Source organism: Pristiophorus japonicus, chromosome 3 (assembly GCF_044704955.1).
Source record: "Pristiophorus japonicus isolate sPriJap1 chromosome 3, sPriJap1.hap1, whole genome shotgun sequence".
Lineage (NCBI taxonomy): Eukaryota > Metazoa > Chordata > Chondrichthyes > Pristiophoridae > Pristiophorus > Pristiophorus japonicus.
Genome location: NC_091979.1, coordinates 206,495,904 through 206,520,986, shown reverse-complemented (window position 1 = coordinate 206,520,986; position 25,083 = coordinate 206,495,904). Strand labels below are relative to the sequence as shown.

The 25,083-nt window shown below is 46.5% G+C and overlaps 1 protein-coding gene across 1 annotated transcript in view; it reads left to right on the top strand.

The window, feature by feature from the left end:
- The window catches only part of LOC139260081 (sperm-associated antigen 16 protein), a 1,616,547-nt gene that overhangs the window by 34,233 nt on the left and 1,557,231 nt on the right, over positions 1–25,083 (top strand). The window contains exon 2 of the mRNA XM_070876216.1: positions 21,533–21,579. Within this exon, the coding sequence (XP_070732317.1) occupies positions 21,533–21,579 (47 nt within the window). The remainder of the gene's footprint in view (positions 1–21,532; positions 21,580–25,083) is intronic.

Here is a 25,083-nt window from a genome sequence, read left to right as displayed (position 1 = left end):
CAAATAAGAGTCCTGGCAATGGCTTTCATTATGACAATGCCAGGATAAGTGCTTTTTAGTTCACATACAAATTTTTCTCTGCCTTTCTTGGGCATGACAACACGATTGCCCCACAGTAGACAGTTGAATGGACAGTTCATCTTTACGGCAGTTGTAAGGTTTGGTCTCATCTCACATCTCCATGGGTATTGCAGACCAATCACCACTGAGGACCGTTTTACAACCAATAAAATAGGGTCATGGCTGGTCTAGATCCTAACTTGTTGAGCAGTGACAGGGGTACCTTCACTCTCAAAAGCCTCCATTACTAACCGTAGACCTGCAGGTTGAGGCGTCTCCATACCTGGTGTGGGCAAACACAGACGACTCAGTGCATCGGCACAATTCTCAGTGCCCGGTCTGTGACGAATAACATAATCATAGGCAGACAGTGTCAACGCCCACCTCTGAATGTGGGACGATACATTGGTATTAATACCTTTGTTTTCCGAAAACAAATGAAATGAGTGGCTTGTGATCCGTTTCAAGTTCAAAGCGAAGACCAAACAGGTACTGATGCATTTTTTTTTACCCCATACACACAGGCCAAAGCTTGATTTTCTACCATGCTGTAAGCTCTTTCCGCTTTAAACAAACTTCCCGAAGCATACGCAACAGGTTGTAGCTTATCCGACTCATTTGCTTGTTGGAATACACAACCAACCCCATGTGATGAAGCATCACAGGCCAATACAAGAAGCTTACACGGATCATAGTGAACCAGCAGCTTTTTTGAACTGAGCAGATTCTTTGCTTTCTCAAAAGCTCTATCTTGAGATACACCCCAGGCCCAGTTGTCACCTTTTCTGAGCAGCATGTGCAGTGGCTCTAGTAAAGTGCTCAATCCGGGTTTAAAAAAAAGTAGTTGAGTAGCCCAAGGAATGAACGCAGCTCTGTCACATTCTGAGGCCTGGGTGCATTTTTGATGGCCTTGTTTTTCGAATCTGCAGGCCTGGTGCCATCAGCAGCAATCTTCCTCCCTAGGAATTCAACTTCAGGTGCCATGAAGACACATTTTGAACGTTTCAGCCTGAGTCCCACTTTTTCCAGTCGATGTAGAACTTCCTCAAGGTTGTTCAGAGGTCGTGTCACTGCTGAACATGTAACCAGAATGTCATCTTGAAACACAACAGTTCTAGGGACGGACTTTAGTCGACTTTCCATATTCTCTGAAATATGGCTGCAGCCGAACGAATTCCAAAAGGACACCTGTTGTAGACAAACAGTCCTTTATGGGTGTTGATGCAAGTAAGTTTCTTCGAGGTGTTGACAATCTCCTGTGTCAGATAGGCCGACATCAGATCCAGTTTAGTGAACGACTTTCCACCAGCAAGCATAGCGAACAGGTCATTATCTCTCGGTAATGGATACTGATCCTGTTTCGAAAATTGGTTAATCGTAACCTTGTAGTCTCCACAAATCTTGCCAGTGCCATCACTCTTCAACACAGGAACAATAGGACTGGCCCACTCGTTAAACTCGACCGGTGATATGACCCCTTCACATTGGAGTCTGTCAAGCTCAATTTCAATCTTCTCCCTCATCATGTCGGGAACAGACTGATCCTTATGATAGACAGGCCTTGCATCAGAATCCAGATGAATCTGCACCTTGGCTCCCATAAAATTTCCAATGCATGGTTCAAACAAAGAAGGAAACTTCTTCAACACTTGAGCACATGAAGTGTCATCCACCGATGACAACGCTTTGATATCATTCCAATTCCACTTGATTTTCTCAAGTCAATTCCTGTCAAACAGTGTTGGACCATTGCCTGGGATGATCCATAACGGAAGATCATGAATCACACCATCGTATGACACCTTGACGACTGCACTGCCAATCACCGGTATGAGTTCCTGACTGTAAGTATGCAACTTGGCATTGACTGGACTCAGCTTAGGCTCACCTCAGTGTCTCACAGCTTGTCGAATGTCCTTTGGCTCATTATCGACTGACTCGCACCTGTGTCTAGCTCCATCGATACCGGCACGCCATTGTTTCACGTTGACCATTAGTGGCTAGCTCCTTCCCAAGAACAAATGCAGACCATACATCTCTTCGGGTTGTGCATCCGGGCCAGCACTAGACTGGTCATCACCACCAATGTGATGAGCGGCAGCGCACTTGCTCAGTTGTGGGCACATTCTATGAAGATGCCCCACTTTGAAACAGCCATTACAGATGTACTACCTAAACCGATGATTGCCCCCCAACGCTAACAGGGTGAAATAGGATTTGTAGCAGTTGGCAGACTTTGAGCAACTACAGGTTTCACGTAAGCAGTCGAATAGGCCCTGTCATAAGCAGCTCTGCCAGACGACAGCACAATCTTGTTTACAGTACTTGCCTTGGAGCTCCGACTTTTCGACGCTACCTGCCTCAAATTATCATCAGTCGTCACGCATGCCTGGGCAGTCGCGAGGGCCTTGCTCAAACCCAGCGTTTCTGCAGCCAATAACTTCTGGAGAATCACATCATGGTTGATGCCTATCACGAAGAAATCTCGCAGCATGTCTTTCAACATTGTCCCGAACTTCCACGGCTCAGCAAGACGTCGCAGGTCGGCAACAAATGCCCGACACCTCCTGGCCCTCAGCACGAACGTGTGCAGAAGTGATAGCGTGATATGATCCGCTCGTTTGGCTTGAGATGGTCACGTACCAAAGCACACAAATCCTTTGTCTGTTGGACGTGCAGGCGAGAGCAGATTCTTCGAGGCCATATATTCTTGAACCACAAACAGTGAGGGAAACCGACCAGCCATGTTGGCCACAAAATACTGATCCAAGCGGTCGATTAAAATCTGCCCAATCCTCGCCTTCCATGAATCTCTCCAGAATTCCAATAGTGCCCATTGTGCATGCGAAGGCTCTTCATTTACCTCGTCACCAAATGTTAAGTATATAATGACTCAAAAGACTTGTTACTGTAAACTCACTCGGGTGTAAACCTGGTTCACTTTATTCACGCCCAAAGTGACTACAAGACATGGTACCAGCATTTATATAAGAGGGCCCGCACACACACGCATACAGCCCGATGATCTCCGACAGTGGCGCCCCCTGGTGTCTAGTGACCCCACGCATCAATACATGACACTGTCTGTCCTTTTGCAGGTTTCTTGTGTCCTCCTCACACACTGCTTTTCATTCCATCTTTGTATCATCAGCAAACTTGGCTACGTTACACTCGGTTCCTTCATTCAAGTCGTTAATATAGATTGACAATAGTTGGGATCCCAGCACTGATCTCTGCGGCACCCCACCAGTTACTGATTGCCAACCAGAGAATGAACCATTTATCCCAATTCTCTGTTTTCTGTTAGTTAGCCAATTCTCTATCCATGCTAATATATTACCCACAACCCCGTGAACTTTTATCCTGTGCAGTAACCTTTTATGTGGCACCTTGTCAAATGCCTTCTGGAAGTCCAAATACACCAAGTCCACTGGTTTCTCTTTATAGAAACATAGAAAATAGGTGCAGGAGCAGGCCATTTGGCCCTTCGAGCCTGCACCACCATTCAATATGATCATGGCTGATCATGCAACTTCAGTACCCCACTCCTGCCTTCTCTCCATACCCCGTGATCCCTTTAGTCGTAAGGGCCACATTTAAAACCCTTTTGAATATATCCAACGAACTGGACTCAACAACTTTCTGTAGTAGAGAATTCCATAGGTTCACAATTCTCTGGGTGAAAAAGTTTCTCCTCATCTCGGTCCTAATATGGCTTACCCCTTATCCTTCGACTCTCAACCCTGGTTCTGGACTTCCCCAACATTGAGAATATTCTTCCTGCATGTAACCTGTCCAATCCTGTCAGAATTTTATAAGCTTCTATGAGATCCCCTCTCATTCTTCTAAATTTCAGTGAATATAATCCTAGTCGATCCAGTCTTTCTTCATATGTCAGTCCTGCCATCCCAGGAATCAGTCTGGCGAACCTTCGCTGCACTCCCTCAATAGCAAGAAAGTCCTTCCTCAGATTAGGAGACCAAAACTACACACAATATTCAAGGTGTGGTCTCACCAAGGCCCTGTAGCAACTGTAGCAAGACCCTCCCTGCTCCTATACTCAAATCTTCTCGCTGTGAAGACCAACATGCCATTTGCTTTCTTGACAGCCTGCTGTACCTGCATGCCTATCTTCAATAATTGATGTAGCATGACACCCAGGTCTTGTTGCATCTCCCCTTTTACTAATCTGTCACCATTCAGATAATCTGCCTTCCTGTTTTTGCCACCAAAATGGATAACCTCACACTTATCCACATTATATTGCATCTGCCATGCATTTTCCCACTCACCAAACCTGTCCAAGTTACCCTGCAGCTTCTTAGCATCCTCCTCACAGCTCACACTGCCACCCAGCTTAGTGTCATCTGCAAACTTGGAGATATAAACATTCCTTTGTCTAAATCATTAACATATATTGTAAATAGCTGGGGTCCCAACACTGAACCCCACTAGTCACTGCCTGCCGTTCTGAAAAGGACCTGTTTATTCCTACTCTTTGCTTCCTGTCTGCCAACCAGTTCTCAATCCACTTCAATACATTTCCCCCAATCCCATGTGTCTTAATTTTGCACACTAATCTCTTGTGTGGGACCTTGTCAAAAGCCTTTTGAAAGTCCAAATGCACCACATCCACTGATTCTCCCTTATCCACTCTACTAGAATTTTTTGAGGATGTAACTAGAAGATTTGTCAAGTATGATTTCCCTTTCATAAATCCATGCTGACTTGGACCAATCCTGTCACTGCTTTCCAAATGTGCTGCTATTACATCTTTAATAATTGATTCCAGCATGTTCCCCACTGTCAGGCTAACCGGTCTATAATTCCCTGTTTTCTCTCTCCTTCCTTTTTTAAAAGGTGGGGTTACATTAGCTACCCTCTAATCCATAGGAACTGATCCAGAGTCCATGGAATGTTGGAAAATAACCACCAATGCATCTACTATTTCTAGGGCCACTTCCTTAGTCTGCATCCCAGAGTACTTATCAGGCCCTGGGGATTTATCGGCCTTCAATCCCATCAATTTCCCTAACACCATTTCCTGACTAATAAGGAGTTCCCTCAGTTCCTCCTTCTCATTATCCACCCTGTTCGTTACATCCTCAAAGAATTCCACCAAATTTGTCAAACAGGACTTCCCCCTTCCCTGCCGCTACTTCTCTTAAGACCCGAGGATGCAAGCCATCAGGTCCAGGGGATTTATCTGCCTTTAGTCCCATTATCTTACTGAGTACCACCTACTTAGTGATAGTGATTGTGTTAAGTTCCTCCTCGTCCCCCCCCAACCCCCCTCCCCCCATTGCCCCTTGACTATCCACTGTTGGGATATTTTTAGTATTTTCTACCGTAAAGACCGATACAAAATATTCGGAGTTTCTGCCATCTCCATGTTCCCCATCACTAATTCCCCGGTCTCATCCTCTAAGAGACCAACATTTACTTTAGCCACTCTTTTCTTTGTTATATACCTGTAGAAACTCTCGCCATCTGTTTTTATATTTCGTGCTAGTTTATTTTCATAGTTATCTTCCCTTTCTTCATTTTTTTGACATTCTTTGCTGGCTTTTAAAATCTTCCCAATCTCATGTCCTCCCACAAGTTTTTGCCACTTTGTATGCCCTTGTTTTTAATTGGATACCATCCTTTATTTCTTTAGTTAGCCATGGATGACTATCTTTTCTTTTACACCCTTTCCTCCTCACTGGAATATATTTTTCTTGAGCGTGATGAAATATCTCCTTTAAATGTCATCGTCGTCGTCGTCATCATCATCATCCCCTCAGGATCGAGGAAGACTTGTTTCCACTCTTAGCATGAGTTCTTAGGTGGCTGTACAGTCCAATATGAGAACCACAGTTTCTGTCACAGGTGGGACATTGAGGGAAAGGGTGGGCAGGGTGACTGGTTTGTCGCACGCTCCTTCCGCTGCCTGCATTTGATTTCTGCATGCTCTCGGCGACGATACTCGAGGAGCTCAGCGCCCTCCCGAATGCACTTCCTCCACTTAGGTCTATGGCCAGGGACTCCCAGGTGTCACTGGGGATGTTGCACTTTATCAGAGAGGCTTTGAGGATGTTCTTGTAATGTTTCCTCTGCCCACCTTTGGCTCGTTTGCTGTGGATGAGTTCCGAGTAGAGCGCTTGCTTTGGGAGTCTCGTGTCTGGCAGTGAACTATGTGGCCTGCCCAAGTGTGGTCCGCGCTTCAATCCTGGGGATGTTGGCCTGGACAAGGACGCTAATGTTTGTGCGTCTGTTCTCCCAGGGGATTTGCAGGATCTTGCGGAGACATCACTGGTGGTATTTCTCTAGCGACTTGAGGTGTCTACTGTACATGGTCCACATCTCTGAGCCATACAGGAGCGCGGGTATTGCTACGGCCCTGTAGTCCATGAGCTTGGTGACAGTCTTGAGGGACTGATCCTCAGCCGGCCGAAGGCTGCACTGGTGCACTGGAGGCGGTGTTGGATCTCATCATCAATGCCTGCTCTTGTTGATAGGAGGCTCCCAAAATAGGGGAAGTGGTCCATGTTGTCCAGGGCCACGCCGTGGATCTTGATGTTTGGGGGCCAGTGCTATGCGGCGAGGACAGACTGGTGGAGGACCTTTGTCTTACTAATGTTTAGCGTAATCCTCACTGTAATGCACTGATATACACCACACCCCTCATTGTAACACACTGATATAACCCACACCCCTCGTAACAGAGTGATGTACCACACACCACTCACAGTAACACCCTGATATATCCCACTCCCCACACTGTACCCCTCACTAACACTGATATGCCCCACACCCCTCACTTGAACAACGATATACCCCACACACCTCACTGTAACACTGATATACCCCAGACCCCTTACTGTAACATATATACTCCAGACCTCTGCTTATAACACACTGGTATCCCCTCACTCCTCATTGTAACACTTTGATATACCTCGCACCCCTCACTATAACATACTGATATCTCCCACACCCCTCATTGCACCCAAGTTTCGGCTATCATGCAAAACGGCGCACCTCCGAGAGGCCCGCCTATTTTTTAGAACACAAAAAGCACCTAAAACGTACCTCGCGATTCTCCGATATCTGTAGGGCTGTTTCCAGCTCGGCGTGGCGCAGCAGGAGCTGCTGGGGGGGCGGAGCAAACGGCGTTCTGAGAAAGCACTGCCAGCGGGGTGGGGGGCGGGGCGAGGGCCCAGCATCAGTTTGAGTGCCGGCAGTGTTGCGCATTGGAGCGTGCCACTTAAGAACTCATGCTAAGAGTGGAAGCAAGTCTTCCTCGATTCCGAGGGACTGTCTATGATGATGATGGAGCATAAGCGCATGCGCAATAGCACACAAACATTGGCAATCGGCCATCTTTAAAGGGACAGGCATAAAATAGATTTTTGGCTGTGTGGAGCTGTGCAAAGCCTTCTGAGTGGTTGTTTTTTTGTGCCTGAAGGAGTGCTGTTAACAGTACTATGGAAGAAATCAGCTGCTGGAATCAGTGAGTGCTGTTTGTTGCTGCTAAACTTCCAGAAGGAGTGCTGCATAGGTGCATGCAAAGTAAGGACTGTGTGTTTTGAAAAATCACTGAGTGTCAATTCAACGCAACAATGGAACAACGTCCACCAAGAATGAAGAATTTCTTGCACGAGGAAGTGGAGACATTAGTTAGTGTGATTGAGCAGAGATGGCAGGAGCTGGATACCAGCAAGAGGCCGCACAAAAATGGCACCCAAAGAAATGAAGAAACGCTGGAACCTAGTTGCAAAAGATTACTGCGCAGTGGTGCATACCAGGAGATCTGGAAGCCAGTGTAAAAAGAAATGGCATAACCTTGGTCAAGTAGTTAGCGCAAGTAATATTTTCATTTTTCAATGGAATCGCAATTGTAAATGTGACCATCTGTATATGTCCCACCCTGCAGAAAGATGCACTCTGCAAAAAGTTATATTTTAATCTTTGCAGAAGAAATTGGCCCACAACAAAAGGGAAAGGACTCGAACAGGAGGAGTCGTGCCAAATCTGCATCCACTGACACCCTTGGAACAGAGGGTCGCTGCTTTGATGAGTGTTTTTCTTCAGGTACAAATCAGTACTGCACAAGCTGGGCCCACAGGCGAGGGAGAAGGTCAGTCCTGAAAATGCATCGTGGCCCTTCAAATCAACCTGCTGCCTGGCCTGCTATGTGTAAGACTACTCATGCCACCCATCCTGCCCCCTCCTGTGCTGCTAACCATTTGACTGTTCTGTTATATTTTGCAGAAGGGTCCCGGTGGTGGTGGTGGTGGTAGTATAATGCAGCATTTTACACCCAGTGCCCCACCGTCCCAGAGTGCGCGTCCCACTGGAGGGGTGCCACTTGGAATACCCAGGGCCCCACCATCCCAGAGGGCGCCTTCCACTGGACTGGTGCCGCGAGGCAGACCCAGGCCGAGCAGAAGGAGAATCGAAACACGCTCTCCTAAGATGCAGCGTGCAGCAGATGTGGGTCAGGTTGTGGCATTGGGTGTGGGGACCAATGTCCTTACCTGATCACTTGTGGGCAGTGTCAGTGCAGTGGGTGATGAGGTAACGAGACTGTCGGCAGAAATAGGAGTAATGAAGGAGGGAATGTCAGAGGGAGTGCAAGTTATGGCACAGGCCGTCAGGGAGGTGATGCAAGTTACGGCACAGGCTGTCAGGGAGGGCATGCAAGTGATGGCACAGGCCCTCATGGAGGTAGTTACTGCAATAAGGGCACACAGCCCGGCCAATCAAATTACACCTCCATGAAGAAGTGAACATTCACCGAAATGTGGATGAGATGGTTGCAGCCTTTCTTTGCTGCTGCTGTTCTTGTTTTTGATGTTACTGTAATAACTTTTTTCAAATTGGAATTGCTTTGTAACTTTACAACTTATAACTGATCTTAGGGTTTTGAAGTGATCTTGGAGTGTAAATGTTCTCTCATTTTGTAAGTTATTTTATTTCACACCTAAAAAGTGATCTTGAAGTTTAAGTGATCTTAGAGTGTAAGATTTTTCACATGGAAATTGTTTTGTAACTTTTGTAACGTTACAAGTTTATAAGTGATCGTAAAGTTTTTAGGTGATCTTAAAGAGTCATATTAAAGTAAAGTTTGATACAACAATTATTTTATTACACTAACGTACGGTACATTGTGAACTTTTCAATAAAATATATTTACATTAAAACTGAATCATGTTCCATCAACACAACATAGGAACAACTCCAAAAAATAAACATGTCCATGCGGAACAGTTGTTGCTGAGCCCTCAGGCATCAGTAATTGAAGCGTTCACGGATGAGCTGCTGACGCAGGACTCGAGCAATCGTTAAAGGAGCATGATGGACCGTCATGCTCCGGCATTAGCCACTTGCATGGCTCCCTGATCGTCGTCATCATCCTCATCCTGCTCTTCCAAATTACTATCATCAGGCACTCTCACCTCATGTGGGTCGTCATCTTCCACGACCAGCTCCTGCTGCCTCATGATGGCTAAGTTATGCAGCATACAACAGTGAAGTGACTGACAATCTCAGGGGAGTATTGCAAGTGGCCTCCGGAATGGTCCAGGCATCGGAAACGCTGTCTCAAGATGCCAATGGTCCTCTCTATGATGCTGCGTGTCGCAATGTGCGCCATGTTGTATTGATGGTCAGCTTCCGTCCGTGTTACGCGTAGGGGCGTCATGAACCAGGTGGCGAGGCCGTATCCTTTGTCTCCCAGTAGCCAGCTCTGCCCTTCTGGCTGCTCCTGTAAAATGTCAGATACAATGCTGTCGTGTCGGATGAACGCATCATGGGTGCTGCCAGGGTATCTTGCATCACCTGACATGATGCGCTGCATGTTGTCACACACGAGCTGCACATTAATGGAGTGGAAACCTTTTCTATTCCTGAACTGCTCGGCATCCTCCGCAGTTGCTCGCAAGGCGATGTGGGTATAATCAATGCAGCCCTACCTTTGGGAAGCCAGTAATCTTTGAGAAACCCAGAGCCCTGTCATGCATTGCTTGGCCGGTCATTGGGAACTTGATGAAGTCATTCCTCCGCGCATACAGTGCAGCCATGGCCTGGTGAACACAGTCATGTATTGCACGTTGAGAGAAGGCGCACACATCTCCAGTTGTAGCTTGAAACGATCTCGAGACATAGAAGGAAAGTGCAGCTGTAACTTTCACTTCAACAGACAAGGCAGTCGGCGTTCTGCTTCTCAGCTGTAAATCTGCTCTCAGCATATCTCTGATCTCGATGACAACTTCTCTGCAGAAACGCAGCCTTTTGACACAATCAGCCTCACTCATGTCCAGGTACGAACGCCTGACTCAATATTGCCAATATGGGTAAGGCCTCCTGCCCATCAGCCTACAGGCTATGATGTTCCTGGTGCAGTGAGTTCTAACCAATTTTCTCCTATGTAGCGAATTGATGGAGAACCATTGCATAATCCGTGGCCTTGATATTGCAGCACCAATACTTGAAGTAAAACTTAAACTTTCAAAGGTGCATGCTGGCTGGCTGTCTGGCTCTCCTGGTGTTTTTCAGGCACCCCTGTCCTCTGGCCGAAAGATCGCAGCTCGATTTGCTGCCTGCGTGCTGGGGCTCTGCTCTGTTGACAGGCTCTGTGGACGTCACTCTCCCTCCTGGTGATTTTCTGGCCGAACGGTCAAAAGATTGCAGCTCGGTGCCTGCTGCCGCTGCTTCGATGGAGAGGTAGGAAAATGTAATTTTTTATTTATTGATTTATTTATTGTTTATTATTGATAATGGCTCTTTATTGGTAAAAGTGAAGTGCTTAATGCTTTGGAAAATTCCCTAACTTTCCTCTAACTTCCACCCCCCCCCCCCCCCAATCTCTGGCTACCTGCGCCTAATTCTAAAGTGTACGCAAGGTTTTTCTGAGTGTACAAAAGTCGTCACTTACTCCAAACTAACTTCGAACGAAGTAACTTTTCGCTGCCTAAACTTGCAAAACAGGCGTAAGTGGCTGATAACGCCTCCTTTTGGGGAAAAAAAAACTGAACTAAAACGAAACGAAACTAACTCACTCGAACGGGAGCAAACTAAATGCCGAGAATTGCGATTTCTAAGATACTCCAAACTAAACTAGTTGCTCCAAAAAAATAGGAATGGGCTAAGCGAATGGGCTAAGGTTTGGCAGATGGAATACAATGTCGGAAAGTGTGAGGTCATCCACCTTGGGGATAAAAACAGTAAAAGGGAATATTATTTGAATGGGGAGAAATTACAACATGCTGTGGTGCAGAGGGACCTGGGGGTCCTTGTGCATGAAACTCTTTTTAGAGTCTACCTATAAAACATAAAACATTAAACCGTGCCACCCGACCTGGATGACACACCAGACATTTACAAGGCCCTTTTTTTTTCTTTTTTTTTTGTGTTTTTCTTTTTTTTGGGGGGGTTTTTTTGGGCACTAAAATCACCTTTTTTCCCCAGTGCCCCCTATAAAAGGGAAGGGGACACTAAAAACACCGGCAATTAAAACAAATTAAACTTTAAAACGTAAAATCAAATTAAAATTTGGTTGCCGGGCGTGATGATGCACTCCAGTCCCTCCGGTGCCCACCTCTCGCGGAAGGCCGCGAGCGTACCGGTGGACACCGCGTGCTCCATCTCCAAGGACACCCTGGACCGGATGTAAGAGCGGAAGAGAGGCAGGCAGTCAGGTTGAACGACCCCCTCGACCGCCCGCTGCCTGGACCGGCTGATGGCACCCTTGGACGTGCCCAGGAGCAGTCCTACGAGGAGGCCCTCAGACCTACCCGCTCCCCTCCGCACAGGGTGCCCAAAGATCAGGAGAGTGGGACTGAAGTGCAGCCAGAATTTCAGGAGCAGCCCCTTCAAATAATGGAACAGGGGCTGCAACCTCGTGCACTCAATAAAAACATGGAACACGGACTCCTCCAGACCGCAGAAATTGCAGGCGGCCTGGGAGTCCGTGAACCGGCTTAAAAATTTGTTGCACGGCACTGCTCCATGCACCACCCTCCAGGCCAAGTCCCTGATGAATAGTGGGAGGACCCCTGCGTAGAGTGCCCTCCATCGGGGACCCCCGCCTCCTCCGGACGGCAAGATGGTACGCCATGGCGTGTCCGGACGGCAGGCGAGGATGGCAAAGTTGAGAGTGTGCAGGAGCAGCCCGTACAAGAAACCCCTCCGCGCGGAACTGAAAGGCACGGAGGGGATTTCCCCGAGGCGGCTCAAGTTGTGAGGCGCCGGCCCCCGAGGGAGGTTCCGGGGTTTGGCGCCGATGAGGAATTCCGTCCGGACGGGGGTCAGTTCGGACGGGATCTCCCCACGTGCTTGAGCCTCCTCGATGCACCTAACGGAGTCAGGGCCCAGAGCTGTTTTTAGCGACTCGATGGCATCGGCCGCGTGGCGGACGTTGGCAGAATTTAGGCGCCGCGCCAGCGTGTCTGGCGCCATCCAGCCCGCTCCTCCGCCATCGAGCAGGTCCCTGACCCTGGTCACCTCACCAGCCACAGCCCTCTCTTCCGACTGCCACATAAAACCTCGGTCGTGGAGGTACGGATTCCCGAGCAGCGGCTCCTGCAGGACAGCCGCCACTCCAGCCGGCGGAGAGCTGCGCTTGGTGGAGACTTTGTTCCAGACCCTGATGAGGTCCCTGTAAAAGACAGGCAGCTCCCAGAGGGCGGTCCTGACACCCCCCAAGTTCACAAACAGGAGCTGCGTGTCGTAGTTGAGGTCGCGCTGCTGGCGGAAGAAATACGTCGCCAGAGCGCACCACCTAGGAGGGGGCTCGACGTAAAGGTATCTCTGCAGGGTCTGAAGACGTCCTTGTGCATGAATCCCAAAAGGTTAGTTTGCAGGTGCAGCAGGTAATCAGGAAGGCGAATGGAATGTTGGCCTTCATTGCGAAAGGGATGGAGTACAAAAGCAGGGAGGTGTTGCTGCAACTGTAAAAGGTATTGGTAAGGCCGCACCTGGAGTACTGCGTGCAGTTTTGGTCACCTTACTTAAGGAAGGATATACTAGCTTTGGAAGGGGTACAGAGATGATTCACTAGGCTGATTCGAGAAATGAGGGGGTTACCTTATGATGATAGATTGAGTAGACTGGGTCTTTTCTCCTTGGAGTTCAGAAGGATGAGGGGTGATCTTATAGAAACATTTAAAATCATGAAAGGGATAGACAAGATAGAGGCAGAGAGGTTGTTTCCATTGGTGGGGGAGACTAGAACTAGGGGGCACAGCCTCAAAATATGAAGGAGCCAATTTAAAACCGAGTTGAGAAAGAATTTCTTCTCCCAGAGGGTTGTGAATCTGTGGAATTCTCTGCCCAAGGAAGCATTTGAGGCTGGCTCATTGAATGTTTTCAAGTCAAAGATAGATAGATTTTTAAGCAATAAGGGAATTAAGGGTTACGGGGAGAGGGCGGGTAAGTGGAGCTGAGTCCACGACCAGATCAGCCATGATCTTATTGAATGGCGGAGCAGGCTCGAGGGGCTAGATGGCCTACTCCTGTTCCTAATTCTTATGTTCTTATGTTCTAACTCCAGCCGAAACTTGGGCCCATTGTAACACTGATATACATGACACCCTTCATTGTAACACTGATATACTTAACACCCCTCACTAACACTGAAGTACCCTACAACCCTCACAGTAGCACTCTAATATACCCCACACCCTTCACTGTAACACTGATATACCCCACAACTCTCACTGTGACACATTGATTTAACCCACACCCCTCACTAACACTGATATACCCCTCACCCACCACTGTAATACTGATAAAGCCCAGATCCCTCTCTCCAACACTGATATAACACACACCCCTCACTGTAACACTGATATACATGACACCCCTCATTGTAACAATCTGATATACCCATCACCTCTCACTGTAACTCATTGATATACCCCACACCACTGATTGGAACACTGATATGCACCACACCCCTCTGTAACACACTGGTATACCCCACACCCCTCACTCACACACTGAAATATTGGACACCTCTTACTGTAACACTCTGATATCGCACACACCCCTCACTGCAACACTGATATACATGACAGCCCTGACTATACCCCTGATATACCCCACACCCCTCATTGTATCACTGTGATACACCCCATACCTCTTGTTATAACACACTGATATCCCCCACGCCTCTCACTGTAACACTGATAAAGCCCAGATCCCTCACTCCAACACTGATATAACACATACCCCTCACTGTACCGCTTATATATGCCTCACTGTAACATACTGATATACCCCACACCCCTCGCTGTAACACACACATACCCTACCCCCGCACTAACACACTGATATACCCCACACCCTTCACTGTAAAACTCTGATATACTCCACACCCCTCAGTAACAGTGATATACCACTCATTGCAACACACTGATGTTCCCCACACCTCGCACTGTAACACGGATATATCCCACGCCTCTCACGGTAAGAGGCTGCAGGGTGACTTGGACAGGTTAGGTGATTGGGCAAACGCATGGCAGATGCAGTATAATGTGAATAAATGTGAGGTTATCCACTTTGGTGGCAAAAACACGAAGGCAGAATATTATCTGAATGGCGGCAGGTTAGGAAAAGGGGAGGTGCAACTAGACCTGAGTGTCATGGTACATCAGTCATTGAAAGTTGGCATGCAGGTACAGCAGGCGATGAAGAAGGCAAATGGTATGTTGGCCTTCATATCTAGGGGATTTGAATATCGGAGCAGGGAAGTCTTACTGCAGTTGTACAGGGCCTTAGTGAGGCCTCACCTGGAATATTGTGTTCAGTTTTGGTCGTCTAATCTGAGGAAGGATGTTCTTGCTATTAAGGGAGTGAAGCGAAGATTCACCAGACTGATTCCCGGGATGGCAGGACTGACATATGAGGAGAGACTGGATCGACTGGGCCTGTATTCACTGGAGTTTAGAAGGATGAGAGGGGATCTCATAGAAACATATAAAATTCTGACGGGACTGGACAGATTAGATGAAGGAAGAATGTTCCTGATGTTAGAGAAGTCCAGAACCAGGGGACAGTCTAAGTGTAGTGTATGTAGGCACCTTTAGTAATGACTCCACGAGGCAGGGTATGACACTTAAACTGTGCAGACCTGCAGTCCTTTATTAGCAGCTCCTGAGTGCAGACAACAAGCTGTGTGTTCCTTTTTATACTGGGTTACCTGCTGTGTGCAGACAACCCCTAGGTCTCCAGCAACAGCACCCTCTGGTGTACCGGTAAGGTGTGTACAGTACAAGGGTACATTCAATGTGGCATAACAGTGTTACAGACATCACGTGAACAGGCATGCCTACACAACACTAAGGATAAGGGGTAAGCCATTTAGGACTGAGATGAGGAGAAACTTCTTCACAGAGTTGTTAACCTGTGGAATTCCCTACTGCAGAGAGTTGTTGATGCCAGTTCATTGGATATATTCAAGAGGGAGTTAGATGTGGCCCTTATGGCTAAAGGGATCAAGGGGAATGCAGAGAAAACTGGAAAGTGGTACTGAGGTGAATGATCAGCCATGATCTTATTGAATGGTGGTGCAGGCTCGAAGGGCCGAATGGCCTACTCCTGCACCTATTTTCTATGTTTCTATGTAACACTGCTATAACGTGCACCACTCACTAACACTGATATACTCCAGACCTCGCACTGTAACACTGATATACCCCACAGCACTCACTGTTCTACACTGATATACCCCACACCCCTTTGTTGTAATGCAGTGAAAAACCACACATCCCTTATTGTAACTCTCTGATATACCCATCATCCCTCACTGTCATCATAGTCAGTCCCTCGAAATGAGCATGACTTGCTTCCACACCGAAATGGGATGAGTTCACCGGTGTTTCCATGAAGGACCTAATATTCCGGATCCTGAACTACATCTTGAAGGGTGGAAGATGCCTGTGCGTGGATTTTTTTAACGTGATGGACCCTGATCATATCCCTCTACGCACGCTTGCTGTTCCTTCGCCCCGACCTCGCCGCTCCTGCTATACCTGCCCACACTGCAATCAGCCGTCGCCTTCCTGCAGCAGCACGTGCTGCTCCCTACAGTGGCATTCTGCTGCACGTTGCTCCCTGTAATGGCCCCGGCCTGCTGATGGTCTTGCAGGCCGGGACCGTGCCGATTTCTGGGTCAGACCACCGTACGCTGCTCCCTCTAAAAATAATGACATGGCAGCTCACAGACCCGACACCAAGTGGCAGGTAAGCCAACTGAAGTCATTAACAGCTTGTTTAAAGGTATTTCAAAAAGCACTTTACCAGTTACTTGCCATCCTTCCAGCCCTCTTTCAAGGCGCTCGGCGCTCAGAGATCACGCCAGGCAAGTGTGTCAGATTCCCAATGATTCTCCATTTCTGTGATTAGTTGACAGCTGCAAAAGTGGTATAAAATATACCATTTCATAGCTGTTCAATTTTGCAATTTTAAAAGCTGGAGCCTTCAGGATTTGGAATACACTTTTCAGCCTTATGGAGATTGAAGTGTTTGGAATGAACACTCTCTCCACTGTCACATTCCCAGATCAACCTCTCTCACCACTGACAGATCACCTCCGTCGTATCAACCTCAGCTGCCATCAACTCCATCAGCATCGGCGCCTCTGAAAAATCAAACCCTGGTCCCCAGAAACACACCACGACCAGCCCCAACATCAACATCACTAGGCACACCAGCAGCACCAACAACAGCACCAACCCTCTCCGCAATCACACAAGGCCACACAGGATACAGGGCATCAGCACCCGACCACATTGCTGCCTGGGGGGGGCCAGGGACGGCCCCACCATGGCCAGACCGACCCCAGTCGACTCTGTACACCCTGTCCCTCGCTGTAACACACTGCTATACCTCACACCCCTCATTGTAACATTGATTTACTTAACACTCCTCACTGTAACCCTCTGATATACCCCACATCCCTCAGTAACACTCTGCTATACTGCACAACTCTCACTGTAACCCTCTAATATACTCCACACTTCTCACTGTCACACTGATATGCACAAAACACCTTACTGTAACACTGATATACCCCACAACCCTCACCGTAACACACTAGTATATCCCTTGCCCCTCACTTTAACCCACTAATATACTCCACACCCCTCACTGTCAGACTTATACACACGACACCCCTCACTATAAAACTGATATACCCCGCACCCCTCACTCATAGGCAATCCCGCAAAGTGAGGATGACTTGCTTCCACGCTAAAAAGGAATGAGTTCACAGGTGTTTCAATGAAGGACCTAATATTCCAGATCCCAAACTACATCTTGGAGGGTGGAAGATGCCTGTGCTTGGATTCTTTTAACGTGTGGTGACCGTTGCACACTAGCTACCACACAGGCTTGACAGAGTTAGGTCTTGGTCCAGTGGCAAGGATTACCCAAGATGACTGGAGACCAGCTCTGCTGCATGGACCGAGTATGCACACGTGTAGCAGAGTGGGCTGGCCTGTGCTGCCCCTGGGCCCTCACCTCTCCTGGGCCCCGGTCACTTCTTTTTACAAACTCTTGCTCCTTCGCCCCTCCTGCTGTGCCTGCCCGCACTGCAATCAGCGACCTGACTTCGCGGCGGTATGCCGCCGCACGCTGCTCCCTCTGATGGCCCAGGCCTGCTGATGGTCTTGCAGGCCGATTTCTAGGCTGGGTCGCTGCACGCTGCTCCCTCACTGTAACACTCTAATATACCACATGCCCCTCACTTTAACCCACTAATGTACATGACACCCCTCACTGTAAAACTGATATACCCCACACCCCTCACTGTAGCACACTGATATATGCCACACCCCTCACTAGCACACTGATATACCCCACATCCCTCATTGTAATACTGATATACATGATGCCCCTCACTGTAACACTGATGTATCCCACAACCCTCACAGTAACATGCTGATATACCCTGCACCCGTCACTGTAACACTCTAATATGCCCTTCACTGTAGCCCACTAATATACTCCATATCCTTCACTGTCACACTTATAGACACGACACCTCTCACTGTAGCACTGATATACCCCCACCGCTCAATGTAACACAGATATACCCCACACCCCTCACTAACAAATTGATAGACCTCACACCCCTCACTTTAACACTGATATATCCCAAATCCCTCACTAAGACACTGATGTCCCCCACGCACCTCACTGTAACCCTGATATACCCTAGAACACTCTGATATGCCCCACTCTGTTCATTGTAACAATGACATAAATCACACCCCTCACTGTAACAGTCTAATATACCTCACACCCCTCACTGTAACACTGATATGCTCCCACCCCTCACTGTAACACTGATATACCCATATCCCTCACTGTATCACTGATATACACAACACCCCTCACTGTAACACTGCTATACTGCATGCCTCTCACTGTAACATACTAATATACCCCACATCCTTCATTGTAACACTCTGATATACCCCACACCCCTCATTGTAACGCAGTGATATACCTCACACCCCTCCCTAACACACTGATATACCCCACAATCTTCATTGTAACACTAACATATACCCCACAGCCCTCCCTGTAATACTCTGATATACCCCACACCCCTCATTGTAACACAAATAACATTCTTGAGTAATGATGGACGTGTAATAACTTTTTATTTGTTCCATGTACATATACATGACACCCCTCATATACAGACCAGTTAGCCTAACATCTGTGGTTGGGAAAATGTTGGAGTCCATTATTAAAGAAGTAGTAGCAGGACATTTGTAAAAGCATAATTCGGTCAGGCAGAGTTGGCATAGATTTATGAAGGGGAAGTCATGTTTGACAAATTTGTTGGAATTCTTTGAGGATGTAACGAACAGGGTGGATAAAGGGAAACCAGTGGATGTGGTGTAGTTGGACTTCCAGAAGGCATTTGGTGCCACATAAAAGGTTACTGCACAAGATAAAAGTTCACGGGGTTGGGGGTAATATATTAGCATGGATAGAGGATTGGCTAGTGAACAGAAAACAGAGAGTCGGGATAAATGGTTCATTCTCGGGTTGGCATTCAGTAACTAGTGGGTTGCCGCAGGGATCAGTGCTGGGATCCCAATTATTTACAATCTATATTAATGACTTGGAAGAAGGGACCGAGTGTAACGTAGCCAAGTTTGCTGATAATACAAAGATGGTAGGAAAAGCAATGTGTGAGGAGGACACAGAAAATCTGTAAAAGAACATAGACAGGCTATGTAAGTGGGCAACAATTTGACAGATGGAGTGTAATGCTGGAATGTGTGAGGTCATGCACTTTGGCAGAAAAAATCAAAGAGCAAGTTATTATTTAAATGAAGAAAGATTGTAAAATGCTGCAGTACAGCAGGACCTGGGAGTCCTTGTGCATGAAACACAAAAGGTTAGTATGCAGGTACAGCAAGTGATCAGGAAGGCCATTGGAATCTTGGCCTTTATTGCAAAGGGAATGGAGTATAAAAGCAGGGAAGTCTTGCTACAGCTATACAAGATATTGCTGAGGCCACACCTGGAATACTGCGTGCAGTTTTGATTTCCATATTTACGAAAGGATATACTTGCTTTGGAGGCAGTTCATTCCAGGTTGATTCCAGAGATAAGGGGGTTGACCTCTGCGGAAAGGCTGAGTGGGTTGGGGCTCTACTCATTGGAATTCAGAAGATTGGGAGGTGATCTTATCGAAATGTATAAGATTGAGGGGGTTTGACGAGGTGGATGCAGAGAAAATGTTTCCACTGATGGGGGAGACTAGAACTAGGGGGCATAATCTTGGAATAAGGGGCTGCCCATTTAAAACTGAGACGAGGAGAAATTTCTTCTGAGGGTTGTAAATCTGTGGAATTTGCTGCCTCTGAGAGCTGTGGAAGCTGGGACATTGAATAAATTTAAGACGGAGATCTTCTAAACAGTTTCTTAACTGATAAGGGAATAAGGGTTTATGGGGAGCAGGCAGGGAAATGGACCTGAGTCCATGATCGGATCAGCCAAGATCGTGTAAAATGGCGGAGCAGGCTCGAGGGGCCGTATGGTCTACTCCTGCTCTTACTTGTGTTCTTATCTATAAGGTGGACAACAACAACCTGCATGTCTTTAATATACTGAAACATCACCAGGCAGTTCAAAGGAGCATCATCAGACAAAACGTTTCCTTATGGTCAACTATTTTTATCTGTTTCCTTGATGCAAAACTTAGATAGAAAGTTATAGAAAAAAGGAATAAAGGATATGAAAACAGAGCAACCAAATGGGATTAAGATATTCATGTTGAGGATAAACATGGACTGGTTAAGCTGAATGGTTTGTTTCTATGTTGTAATTTCTCGGTAATATAATTAGCTTTGGCATCCCTGAAATAGGTAGGGGGAAAATTAGCTAGGGTTCCTGCTCTTGATTGCTATCCAATGACTGGATTGCTTGAATGCTGGCTGAGAATCCCCCTGGAGTTGAATAACACGGTGAATAATGATGACACTCTCGGGAATAATAGCCATTAAAACAAAGGGGGAGTTTTAACCCACAAAAACGAATGTGTTGTTGTTAAAAGTCTCAAACTCGAACCCAACCGACCTTAAACCCATAGACTCCCAGTTTTAACGGAGGCGGGTTGGGGGTGTGGACGACCAACCCGCTCCCAAGAGCTGGGTTAGTCATTTAAATATTTTAAAGAGGCCATACGCCTCAGATTTTACCTCTATTTTAAATTTTACGCTGACCGAATGGCCGACGTTCCCACCCTCAAGAAACCTGGCAGCTAAAGGGAGGTGAGGACTGCGAGTAGGTAAGTGCCTTTCCAACACAGCTTGTGGGCCATGAGGAGCAAGAATGCTTTCCCCCAGTCCACTAAGCTTAGTTGTAAATCACACCTGTGATCGGCTGACCCCCCACCCCACCCTGCCCCGAACCATGATCTCTTCACCTCGTCTACCTTTGCAAACTCCCCCCCCTCCCTCCAATCCTCCAATCTATTTTTTTGGCTGTGGGACATTTTACAATATTGTGATGCTAGGCTACAATGATATTGAGGTTAATTGAAAATAATATGTTTGCTTTCTATTATAATACACCTAATATCAGCGTAGCAGGTGATGTCCCAATCCAATTACCAGCAAACGTTATTGGTTTTATATAGTGATGCATTGTACTAATGTTAGCTACAGTTACGCTTTGACAAATCTTTTGTAACACTGTTGTTACTATCAACCCACTTAGTCATCCATTTCCCTAACATTACTAAAATAATAAAAACATTTGTCTTTAATGAGGTTTGCATTTTTCACTGTTCTTGAAGAATGGTTGTATAAAGTAAGATAATGCATCTGTTACAATGCCCACCTAGATCATGAATAGTCATTCTCTGATCTCTTTAAAATATGCAGTTAAGATAAATAAAGTTATACTACTGTTAGTAAATTGGTGCAATTGTATGCTACTTAACTTGACCCAAACACAGAGGTTACTATTACAGAAGAACCTGAAGATGATTACCAATATGAAGAGGTACTGTACATTGTTTTTGTTTACTTTGAAAGTTTAATAAAATCTTCATAAATGTATTGTTATAGATTTTTTGTTTCTTCTGATTGGATATTCAGGACACGCATAGTCCCATTCTTCAAGACCTTTTAAGTTTGAATGGAACATGTTTCCCAATGTAACCATCTGTAAAATGTTAGTTTGTAAAATTTCCTAAAGCTATTGCAGTGCTCTCTCCTGAAAGATGTTTACTATGGTAGTAAATGTGTCCCTCTTATCTTCCAGCCAAACTAAGAACCTGTTTTTCCTTAAGGACAAAGACTTTACTATTTGAACTCCTTATGACTTGCTGTTGTCTACATAGTTAATTTTTGTAGTGTTTATGAAAAATATTCATAATACTTGAACCTTTGATATTTTAGTAGATTTTTTAGGATTGTAGACAAAGGGTTTGACTATAATTTCTTGTAGTGGTTAGTATAGGATAATTTCTTTCTGCTAGCATGTTCTCATTTAAAACATGACTTTAAAATAATTGTCAGATAGCACAAATAGTTGGTTGCACAACGTTCCATCTAGAATTGCTTCACGATCCTAAATATAATGTGAGGGGTTATCTGTACGCATTGGCACCTCCCAGTTATCTCTTGTTGTTCTATTTTATGCCCTAGAATAGCTGATTAGTAGCGGCATAGAAGCAGTCATTTTGTGTGGAACTAGTCCTCCTGTGACACCCTGCATTCTACCAATTGATGTTCCCAATCATGATGGAAGCAAACTGCTGGCAATCATCCTATGATGGGAAGAGGTAAAAGTCAAACCCTAGTCACTAAAGAGTAGGTAGTTTAAAAACTTACCACCCACATCTTGTGCAGCACTCTGATATAATTAACGTGGAGTAGAATTTTACAAATAACTTGTATCTGTACTGTTTCGACCTTCCAAACCTAGTTAAGGATGCGGCAGACACCAATTTCACAACAGGAGGTCAAGACACTAATCAGCAGCCTCGGTTTTTCCTCGGAAAAAGTGAAAACTCTGAACTCCAAACCAGACCAACCTATTGCTAGTTGCTGTATCGCTCAATCAACCTCCAAATTTCAGTGATCAAACTATTATTGATCAGTTGAAAGTGGGCGCAGAACATTTTTTTTTCATTGAGAAAACATTCTTAGTTGATAGCACTAGATGTGTCTGCAATATGAAGTCACTAAACTTTTTTCTGCTTAAATGTCTCCATGCTGAAAAAAACTTGTACTTGGTTGAATAGAATGCAAACAATTTAATTTTGGCTGCCCGTCTCCAAATTGATCATTTATATAGTGTGTTTTGATGGTAAATGTTAACCATGTTATATTTCAGCCCTTTTGACTAGTGGTACTTAGTAGAGCTGGCCAACGTTTCCTTTGTTGTTTATCCAGACACTTGCATTTTGAATTGTTAGCTGAAGTGAACAGCTAGGGAATCGAGATGGGAGACCACTATGGTAAATACTTATTTGGGAAACCTGTCTGGAATTATTTATTTTCAAGTGCAATTGTAGTTTTTGTTCTGAATTGCTCCTTGCACATAAACCAGTCAAATAAGAGAAGGTCCAAGACAGCAGATACTAAAAGTACACTGCAGCACTCATGAGGTCTATCAATTACAGTAGTGAGGTGCTTTCCCTCCAATGCAATCACCTCAGCGAACAAAAACTTATCTCCACAAGAAAAACACATTTACTATTTAACACAGCTTGAGTTGCTGCAGTGTAATGGAAATAAAGTACGGATAAAGCAAAATACTGTGTGCCCGATAATAATTGTGGGTTCGGGAAGTACGGGTTTCAATTCAACTCCCCCCCCCCATACAATAAAACCCAGCAACATGCAGATACAAAAATTCAACCCCCCATACACCAATCAGCAGCACCATACATACACAAAAATTGAGACCTTTATAAACAAAAAAAGCAGACCCTGATACAAAAATCTAGGACATGCATAAATATTCGAAGGCCCTAGATACAGATCTACCTGTGACAACAAAATATATAGGGGCCGAAATTGTCCCCCGCCACACTTGCCGATTTAATTGTTGATTTATCGCCCCAATTGATGAGGCCGTGGATAGTGCGAATTTTACCCCTCTTTTTTTTGAGCGATTCCCTGGGGGGGGGGGGCGGTGTTTCAGGCGCCAGCAGAGTGGAAGTGGGTCGGAAGCGGGGCAGAAGGCGGGCGGCGACATCAGCGACGTGCCGCGTTGCGCTGATGTGTAGCAATGTCCCTCCCCTTCAGTTAAAGGGGAAGGCCCCTGCAAGCTCTGAAGCCACTTTAGTGGTGCTCACTGGATCACCAAAGAAGGTTTCGACCGGACCAGCGGTCTGTTCTGCTGCCTCTTGGCGGCCCAGCCGAACTAGTGGCTGCCATTGTCGGGCCGTCTTCAGAGTTGGGCGACAATTAAAATTAAATGGCAGCCGGGGTGGAGTGCTCTCCCTATCTTAAGTGTGCAGACAGAGGGGGAGTGGGTGACCACCAGACAGAAGAGATGGGGCAGGCAGTGCAGGAGACCCCTGAGTCCATCTCGCTCTCCAACCGGTATTCTCTTCTGGGTACTGGTGAGGGCGATGGTACCTCTGGGGAGTGCAGCTGGAGCCAAGTCCACGGCACCACGGGTGGCTCAGCTGCAAGGCGGGGGAGGAAGAAGAATGGAAGAGCTATAGTGGTCGGGGATTCAGTAGTCAGAGGATCAGACAGGTGTTTCTGTGGCCACAGACGTGACTCTAGGATGGTATGTTGCCTCCTTGGTGCCAGAGTCAAGGATGTCACCGAGTGACTGCAAAACATTCTGGGGGGAGAGGGTGAACAGCCAGAGGTTGTGGTCCATATTGGTACCAGTGACCTAGGTAGAAAGAGGGATGAAGTCCTGCAGCAGAGTTTAGTGAGCTAGGAGAGAGAATAAAAAGCATGACCTCAAAGGTAGCAATCTCTGGATTACCCCCGGTACCACAAGCTAGTGAGTACAGAAATAGGAGGATAGAGCAGATGAATGTGTGGCTGGAGAGATGGTGCAGGAGGGAAGGCTTTAGATTCTTGAGGTATTGGAACTGCTTCTGTGTGAGGTGGGACCTGTACAAGCCGGACGGGTTGCACCTCAACCGAGCCAGGACCAATATCCTCATGGGGGGGGGGGGTTGCTAGTGCTGTTGGGGAGGGTTTAAACTAGCTTGGCAGGGAGATCGGAACCTGAGAATAGATTCAGTAGGGAGGGAACTAAAGCTGGAATTTGAAAACAAAAACGTAGAAAGTGAATTTGAAGGACAGAGGAAACGAGGGCTAGATAGTAGTCAACAAGGACGTTTGGCTATACTAAATGATATATACTTCAATGCAAGGAGTATAGCGAATAAGACAGATGAGCTGAGAGCACAAGTAGTATGATATTATAGCTATTACAGAGACCTGGCTAAACGAGGGGCAGGTATGGTAGCTCAACATTCCTGGTGACAGAATAGAGAGAGGGGTAAAAAGGGAGAGGAGGCCGCGG